At 43.9% G+C, this 9,730-nt stretch overlaps 1 protein-coding gene across 1 annotated transcript in view; it reads left to right on the top strand.

The window, feature by feature from the left end:
* The first annotated feature begins 267 nt into the window (after positions 1-267).
* Positions 268-9,730, top strand: part of pcdh7a (protocadherin 7a) — a 55,754-nt gene continuing 46,291 nt past the window's right edge. Inside the window, exons 1-3 of the mRNA XM_058069931.1 lie at positions 268-746; positions 1,036-2,643; positions 3,854-5,018. Coding sequence (XP_057925914.1) covers positions 1,232-2,643; positions 3,854-5,018 — 2,577 coding nt within the window. The 5' untranslated portion in view covers positions 268-746; positions 1,036-1,231. The remainder of the gene's footprint in view (positions 747-1,035; positions 2,644-3,853; positions 5,019-9,730) is intronic.

The following is a 9,730-nucleotide window of genomic DNA, read 5'->3' as shown; positions in this document are numbered from 1 at the left end:
TGGGCTGACAAAGCTGCATCACTCTCCTTTTATTTCATGAATATGAGAATAAAGATGTGTAGCCAGCATGCGTGGATGTTTAAGGGGGGTACTGTCAGCAGCCGGGACAACAAGCCATTTAATCTAACTATATGACAGCATGCAGGGATGGAGAGATAGAGAGATTGTGGGGGGGTGAGGGTGGGGGGGGGTGTTAAGGTCTGTCCTCTGCAGCCTACAAACACACACAACGACCCAACACCGCCTCTGCCGCCTCCCCTGTTCCAGCCCAGTAGGCGAGTTAGGGCAGAATGTTGCAGTAGTGAGAGAGATTGCAGCATCTGCAGCAGCAGTCCCGAGCAATGCAGGTGAGAGAGAAAAAAGCAAAGAAAGAGGAGGAGGAAGAGGAGGTGCAAGTCGAGGGAGAGTGATAGAGAGCGAGAGAGAGAACGAGAGAGAGAGAGAGAATGCGGGACTCTTGCAAAAAAAAAAAAAGACGCATCTTCACTCGGTCCATTACCGACATCCCGTGCAGGAGCTGGCGAGGATTAACGTGTAATTGATACCCATTCCAGGATATCCCGCTTTAGCTCACCAAGAAAGATGTTAAATTAATCTCGCCTCGTACTTACTTTATTTTTTTATATCGTCATCATTGAATAAAGTGGCAGTGGGAAGCACTCGCGTCTCCTTTCCAAGTTGTAAGAATCCGATGGCTTGGCACGTTGCTCCGCCACTGCGGGGAAAGCTAGCAGCCGGCTCTTAAGGTAAGACAGAAATCTATAAGAAAACTGTTTTTTACAGCATAAGTCATTTTATATTTGCGTCGCTGTTGTTGTAATCGGTGTCCATGAGAGCCGTGCAGCGCGTCTCTTTTGTGTAGACTGGATGTGCTGCATTGCAGTTTTACTTAAGAGGAAAAACGTGAGAAAAAGCTGATGTCCCATGTGTGACTGGAATGAAAGAAAGTGTACCAGACACGTTCCGTTACAACGGCAATAAGTGTTAGTGTTAGTTAATCAAACGCTGATTCTTGTTTTCTTGTTTTATTTGCAGCATGCTGGATGTTTTTTCCCCCATATAAATATATCAATTGTTGAAGAGCCAAGTAAGAGTTGCAATAGAAGTTGAAAAAGACAGGGGAATAAAAGTCAGCAGTAAGAAGAAGAGCGACGGGATACAGCAAGAACCCACACAGTGGTGTTCCCCACACCACTTAAGTCTGAAAAAAAGAGGAGCAGTAGACAGAGCCATGCAAGGGCTTGGTGCAGTGCACTCCACAGCGCAAGCAGTCTTGATGCTGCTGCAGCTGCTGAGTCAGCTACCAGGTGCACACTCCGCTCTCCGGTACCGGGTAGCGGAGGAGGGCCCCCCTGACGTCAAGATAGGCAACGTGGCCGCAGACCTGGGCCTCACCGCCGGTACGGGCAGCGGAGATGTCACCTTTGCCCTGGAGAGCGGCTCCGAGTTCTTCAAGATTGACAATGTAACTGGCGAGCTGACGACAGGTCCGAGGCGCATCGACAGAGAGAAGCTGCCCCAGTGCCAGATGATTTTTGATGAAAACGAGTGCTTCTTGGACTTTGAGGTGTCAGTGATCGGGCCCCTGCAGAGCTGGGTGGACTTGTTTGAAGGCCGTGTGGTCATAACTGACATCAATGACAACACTCCTTCCTTCCCCTCACCGGTTCTCCAGCTTTCTGTGGAGGAGAATCGTCCAATAGGGACTCTTTATCTGCTGCCTACTGCCACAGATAGGGATTTTGGACGCAATGGAATCGACCGTTACGAGCTGATACAAGAAGGTGCAACTGGGTCAACTTCAACAAGACGCGCAACAGGGGGAAACCCCAATGGTAGAGTAGATGGGCTTGGGGATCGGAGGGGTAGGAGTGGAGATAATGGGGGAGGAGCTAGGAGCACAGTGTTTGAACTCCAAGTGGCAGATATACCAGATGGTGAAAAACAACCTCAACTCATTGTAAAAGGTACATTGGACCGTGAGCAAAAAGACTCGTATGAACTGATCCTGCGAGTTCGAGATGGAGGCAATCCACCACGTTCATCCCAAGCTCTGCTTCGTGTTTCCATCACGGATGTCAACGACAACAGCCCGCTGTTCGAAAGGTCCACGTATGAGGCGGAAATGGCAGAAAACGCACCTCCGGGAACGCCAGTCCTGCAGGTGAGGGCTTCGGACCGTGACATCGGCGTGAATGGGCAGGTGGAGTACGTCTTCGGAGCGGCCACAGAATCTGTCAGACGCCTCCTAAGACTGGATGAAGCCACAGGATGGCTGAGTGTCCTTCACAGGATTGACAGAGAAGAAGTGGCTCAGCTGAGGTTCACTGTCACAGCTCGGGACAGGGGTCAGCCACCGCGCACTGACCGCACCACGGTCATTTTGGCGGTCCGCGATGAAAACGACAATGTCCCAGTTGTAGAGATTCGAAAGATTGGACGAATCCCGGTTCGAGATGGGGCTGCATTGGTACCTGAGAACGTTCTGGTGGACACCCCGGTCGCTCTGGTCCAAGTGTCGGACCGAGACCAAGGAGAGAATGGGGCTGTGACCTGTACTGTTGTTGGTGATGTCCCATTTACACTGAAGCCAGCTGGGGAAACAGTGCTTCCACCTTTACCTGCAGATGAAGCGTTTGACAGGTAAGCTCCAAAAGATAATTAACATGGAGTTCAAAACGTTCCTATCAGTTGATGCTAATTGAATGATACGTATGGTAAGTAATGGATGGAGGAATGAAGTAGCCAGTAATGGGAGTGAAAATGATAACCACATTATCTAAGAAAGAACAAAACCTACACATTCTGTGATTCCCCACACACATCTCACAAAAGTCTACTTTTCACAGAGAATCCAGTAAAGCTCAAGTGTTGTTTCATGCAGGTTTTTTTTTATTCAGCTCAGTTCAAGTGGTCCACTCATTCACTAAAATTGGAGAGTGGATAAAATGTCACGGTATCTGTAAAATTACTTCATGAATATTCAATAAAGTCAAGGGTTTTCAGAATCACTTATTTAGTAATGTTTTTGCAACGGTGCATACTCCAAATGCCAGTGCTTTGAAGTCAGTTGTAAATTTTTTTTTTCTGAAGAAAGACAAGAGTGACAAAGACAGAGCAAGCCAAGATAATGGCTAGCTAATTAGTTATATTGAGTGCTGTCATAGGAACTTCAACCAAGAAATTACGACAGAAAGAAAAAATCAGGAAAAAATCAGGACACCCCAAATAAATTTGTGGCACCCACTATGGCTTGTGCTAAAAATGCTTTGGAAGACGTGCTACTGTACTAGTACATGTTATGCAGATACAGTTAAAGTTTTTTTAATCAGTACACACCTTCACTGACTTATGGATATTGAATTGCTATGTCCAGCCCATTCCCCCCATAAGACATTTTCCTTGACCGTGGCCATGTTTATCCATCAGTTTTATCAGTCTTCAGATGTACCAAATTCTGTTGATTCAGCTAAACACCCTTACAGTATGTCTTTTGTAAGGCTGTGTAAAAAAATTAAGTCAATCCGATATATGGGGGTCAAACTTTGGGGTCTAATTAGTAAAATAAGTGCCGCCATGTGCTATTTGTTTTTTTAATGCACAGGCAACATTGTTGAAGTACATGTCAAATTTGTCAAATTTCCCCCTATTGTGTACACTAGCTCATGAATAAAAAAAAATATATGCGGGGTGTCCAATTTTTTTATCACTCTTCAGAGGGGCTTTGTAGGATATTGGATCCTCAGGGTTGATTTATTGACCACAGTTGCACAACTATATTGACGTATGTAGTAAATATATATTGGAATGTACTTTCTTTCAGCTTGAGATTGAAAATCACCTCTTTTCACAGGAACAAGAAAAAATTCTTCCTGCATACCTCAGCTTTGCTGGACTATGAAGTCACTAAAGAATACAGCGTCACCATCGTAGCGGTCGATTCTGGCAGCCCCAGTCTATCCAGCAACAGTTCCTTGATGGTGCGAGTGGTCGATTATAACGACCACCCTCCTATCTTTTCCCAAAATGTCGTGGAGGTCCACTTTGCAGAGAACAACTCCCCCAACGAGAGGGTCATCACAGTGGTGGCCTCTGATGCAGATAGTGGCAAGAACGCAGAGTTATCCTACTCCCTGGACCCTGCTGCTAGCGGACCATTTTACATAGATGCAGATAATGGAGATATCCGTGCTACCGGTATACTGGACAGAGAGCAAAGGGAGAGGTATGAACTCAAAGTTATTGTCAAGGACAAGGGCACCCCTCCTCTACAAGGCTCAGCAACTGTTGTTATCCAGGTGACCGACCGCAATGACAATGCGCCAAAGTTTGTCCAGGAAGTGTTTACCTTTTACGTCAAAGAGAACCTGCTTGCCAACAGTCCAGTTGGCATGGTCACCGTGACCGATGCTGACGAAGGTGAGAATGCGGAGCTCAGCCTCTTTGTAGAGATGGATGATGAGGGAGAAGAGAGGACTGTCGGCGAAGGTGGTGCAAAAGAGCAAGAGGAGGTGTTTTCCATCGAGAACAACACAGGCACAATATTCTCCTCGCTCTCATTTGACCGTGAAAAACTGTCCACCTATACCTTCCGTGTGAGGGCTGTCGATGGAGGAGAGCCACGGAAAACCGCCACAGCCACCGTGTCGCTCTTTGTGACCGATGAGAACGACAACGCCCCGTTCATCACTTCTCCAGCCAATGAGTCCTACACACTTCTTCCACCTGCTAGTAGCGCCCGCACTATTGTCAGGACAGTGACAGCCACAGACTCAGACACAGGCCCGAATGCTGACCTTCAATACACCTTGGTTGGGGGGAATCCCTTCAGACTCTTTGAGATTGGACACTCTAACGGTGTGATCACACTGGCAGAGCCGCTGGAGCGGCGCCACAGAGGTCTGCATCGCCTGGTGGTTAGGGTGAATGACAGCGGCACCCCCTCACTCTGCGCCACTGCCCTGGTTCACGTCTTCATCAACGAGAGCTTGGTCAATGCTTCGCTGGTGGACGCACAGGTAATCTTTACATCTGTTTTCCTTAACGTGCCTGCACGGGAAGCAAATTTAAGTGTGCAGAACCTCAATGAAAATAATCTTAATTGGAACAGGCAATGATGTGTCCTATTTTGGTTTGTGATGATTGTTTGGCGGAGATGGTAATGATAGCCAGAGATGATTCTGTTCTTTGATCCATTCAAATAATGGCCACAGTGATATCACATTGCAAAGGAGCGGGGTACTAATTAAAACAGATTGTGGCTGTTTAAACTAATGTGAGAAGGCGATAATTTCCTTGATAGAATGAAATAAATGGATTCTCCATTCTAGGTTGGCAGTTTTCGTCCCTTTTAGTACTTTAATTGTGTGTATATTTGTCCCAGATAAAGAATCCCGTTTATCTTTTGAGGGTTATTGGCAGCGCTGACTTCTTTGTTGTTCCCACTGCAGTGTGTTCTTTGTCCAGTATGACTTCGGATAATGACTGTGTGGTTAAAATAACAGTTATGACTGAAGTGGCTCTTGTTTTACGGTACATTGCACGCAGAGCCGAGGGAAATAGGTGTGTGTGCATTGTGTGAGAGACAAAGAATGCATTAGCAGTGATATTGTGTTAGAGAGGCAGACAGAGAGAGACAGACTGGCCCAGTTTTGGCCTCCCAGAGTCACTTGAAGTACGTTCATTTGAATGGAAGCTGCACTTAAGCAGGGTCACTTCGCTTCCGTAGGCCTGAATATTGATGAGGTTTAGGCGTTTCTGTTGAATCAGCTGCACATGGCGTACATTAGTATTCACTCATAAAACAATGTACCTGGGTACAAGGCTCAAGTCTAAATAAGTCATGTTTACAAGAAACATAGTAGAACAGGAGGAAAAAACATATGCACTTATCAAATAGTGTGGGCTAGTGCGGAACTAAAAACTTTACTGCAAGCGACTTGTAGATTAAATTGACTAGACTTAACAACATTACTGTTACAGTTCAAATGACATTTTTTTCAAGTGCTGCTACAAACCTTGTTTTTCTCCCTTGCTCTCATTAGATTAACAAAATACCCATCCCATTATGCTTTAAAATTGCTCAGTTAATCTACAAATGCTGACAGGTAATAACCACTAAAATTTCCCTCTCTGGTGTGCACAAAATAAATTGGATTGACGAATAATTAAATGGGCTCAGGAGATGCATGGTCACATTATGTGCAAAAAGATTGTCGCTTTAACCCCTAAGGTGATCTAGTTCAGAGATCATTCCTGTTTTTTTCTCTCGTGTCAACTGTCAGGCCTGTGCATGTACAGTGAAGTGGACAGCAAACATCTAAATTAGCTTGGAAACATTAAAAAAAAAGTCCCTGTGAAAGAGACAAAAGCCATTCTCTATACATGTATTTTGCCAAAGCATCGGAACCAGAGGTCCTCAGTCGGCTGGATCTGGTACCCAGATACCATTCTACACAGCCCTATAAGTACTGTTGGATTATTTTGCATTATTTTACATACAGGCTTCGGTGTAATCATTGTTGTACTAGTACAGTTTAGCAGTTGATGTTATATTCGGTATTAATCCATCTACGTATTTCCGATACCATTTGTCCTCAATAGGGTAACAGACAACCCCTCGCGCACTGATCTCATGTTCTCAACGCACATCAAACCTTTGTAGTGCAACAAAATAAATCAAACCCGAACTGCAAATAAAATAAACACCTAACAAATTTATTCTGTACCATTTTGCAATGCAACTTTGTGAGTGACAGGAGACAACAAGAGGTACACAATGACGAACACTCTCCAGCCAATGAGATCCTGTTAGTACATACAGTATTTATTTACGCAGGCAATCAATTCATTAACAGCGTGTTATATAGTGCATGCCACTGTTTTGCAGGTTAGCGTATAGCTACTGGTGCAGGGGAGTGAGGATATATCCGCCATTCTAGTCATCTCCCGGATGACTTTTTAGAGACTATCAAGTGTTTTATTGAACATTTTAAACAACAAGTTATTTATATTCCAAAATAGCTGTGGCTCCATTTCTCGTTCTGCATTGTCAAGCTTCACCCTAATTGGCCTGTGTCTTAGTCACTGCTTATGCAACCTTTGGACAGTATTACCTGTCACTCATGAAAGAAGCAACATTGACTGATTGTGATGCAATTCACCGTGTGGACCATGCATGTTAATCATTAATGTTGCAACTTGAACCAATCATTAAAGACACAGCTTTTATTTGTCTCGGACATGCTTAACAAGAGACACTGAGAAGCAACACGTTTACACCTACACATGTACATGGGAGTAAAAAAACTAAACCATTAGTCAGGAAATATAGACGATCTGGGTTTGAATCTCTGTGTGGAGTTTTCATGTTCTCCACATTTGTGCTTGGGTTTTTTTTCTGGGTGCTTCAGCTTCCTCCCACATTCTAGAAACATTTATGTTGGGTTAATTGTCGACTCTGTGAAGTGAGGTAGTGTGAAAGGTTGTTTGTTGGCCTGCGACCAGTCCAGGTTGAACTCCGCCTCTCGCCCAAAGTCAGCTGGGATAGGCTCCAGAATACCCCCATGACCATAGTGAGGATCAAGCAGAATATAAATACATATATAATTCCTCAACAAAACCAACCATGGGCCAATAAGAAATACTTACTACTAGTACTACCACTTACTACTATAATATGCTTACTACGACTTATTTGGTTCTTGGTTCCAAGCTCAACTTGGAAGTGATCCCCAAAGATGTAACTGCCAAGATGACCCCCATCCAAAAAAAAAGGGTTTCTGGTTGTCAGAGCAACTGGCGTTTGAAGTTTAAAATGTAGTTGGTATCGCGCTCCCATTCATTTAGTACGAAATTAAATATTCACATTAAATCAACAATCTAACTGATCAGGTGAAAAGTTGAACAGGGGACTTTTTCGTCATGGCCATGCTGGCGCACACCAAGTTACGCTAAAATCTGCCTGCTTGGTGTTGCATCATTATGATCTCTGAAATCTCTCTTCCGATTTACAAAACTGCATGTCTGATATACAAAGCGTGCTAAAGTTGTACCACGTCGACATTGACTAAAATAACTTGCTCAGGCTTCACAGCGTTGTATTGCCGCTAATTAGCCGACACCGGCATTGCTAGATAAAAAAGACCAATTTTCTGTCACGAGGCTGTGGCACTAGCAGGCGTTTTTTCCTCCCTAATTACATCTGGCATCTATCCACCACTCAGTTTGACTTCATTATGAGATAGAGGTATTCTCTCGTAGCTGACTTCTACTCAATTACTCCGACAAGTTCCTCCCTGCAATCTTACAAACCAGGCGTATTGTCATCAAAGACGACTTTCATACCAGCTCGGCCACATTATACCATATTATAGTGCTTGATTCAATGGCCTTGGTCATCTAGGCATGTTGCCTTTAATGCCACCTGTCATTACCATTGTCACATTGCTTTCCAAATGTGACTGACTTTTTGACTTTTTCCTCTCTAACAATGTGTTTTGATGCTTTCCAATCAGGATTTAGGCCACACCACAGCACTGAGAAAGCTCTGATCAAGGTGATTAATGATATCCGGGTGAACACAGATGCAGGCAAAGTCTCAGTTTTAGCTCCACTAGACCTGAGCGTTGCCTTAAATAGTTGACCATGTGATCTTACAGAGGTTAGACAACTGGATGGGAATCTCTGGTACTGCTCTAAACTGGTTCAAGTCCTATCTGGAGGACAGGAAATACGTTGTCGGAATTGGTAACTGTGTCTCAGACCAAATGGCTAGGACCTGTGGTGTTCCCCAAGGGTCATTCCTGGGACCACTATTGTAAATCTATACATGCTTCCTGTAATCCAGCTAATACACAGCTGAAATGTGTCCTATCGCAACTATGCAAACGACACTCAGGTCTGCATTTTTCTTTGTCACTGCATCGAACGGATCAGGGTATGGATGCAAAACAACTTTCCCAGGCTTACAAAATTTAAATCAGTCTGTGGCCCACAGAAACAAAGAGAAAATGTTATTAGTCATCTTGAGACGCTTTCTCAAAAACCTAATCATCAGGTTAGAAATCTAGGGGTAGAAATGGACTCGGATCTGAACTTTTTGAATTGTAATATTATTCATGATTAAATTTTTCCTTGGTACTGTATTTTTCCACAAAATTAATGATGACTCACTGTCTGTGGAGTTGTATTATTATTTGATATTATTATTATTATTATTATTATTATTATTATATATTGAGTGTGACTGCCAAATAATGGGGCTAAAAAAAGAGGGCCAGCAATATGTGAAAGTTGAAAAACATTATTGGCTTCCGTCTTGGCAGGATGAACAGGGAGTCAGCATCAACAATAGGTTCCAGCCATTTGTCATTTATAAATATTTTACATTGTTTGCTGTATATTCTCTGTAAAATGTATTTTTGAGCATGTTGGCCACACAGGAAATCGGGAAGACCTGGGTTCAATTCTTCGTTTGGGCATCTCTGTATGCGTGCCTTTGTGTGTGTATGGGGGGGGGGGGGGTTCTCTGGGTACTCCAGTTTCCTGCTACATTGGAAAAACATGTGTGTTAGGTTAATTGCTGACCTCAAATTGTCTTTAGGTATGACAACACACCACAGTATGAATGATGTTTTGTGGCTATGTGCCTTGTGATTGTCTGGCAACCAGTGCAGGGTGTAGATTAATTAGATTTACATAATTCCCTTTCGGAAAAATTGCTTTTCAT

The sequence above is a fragment of the Doryrhamphus excisus genome, chromosome 1, assembly GCF_030265055.1.
Source record: "Doryrhamphus excisus isolate RoL2022-K1 chromosome 1, RoL_Dexc_1.0, whole genome shotgun sequence".
Classification (NCBI taxonomy): Eukaryota; Metazoa; Chordata; class Actinopteri; order Syngnathiformes; family Syngnathidae; genus Doryrhamphus; species Doryrhamphus excisus.
Note: the sequence above shows the minus strand (reverse complement) of the source record. Positions and strands in the feature narration are given on the sequence as shown.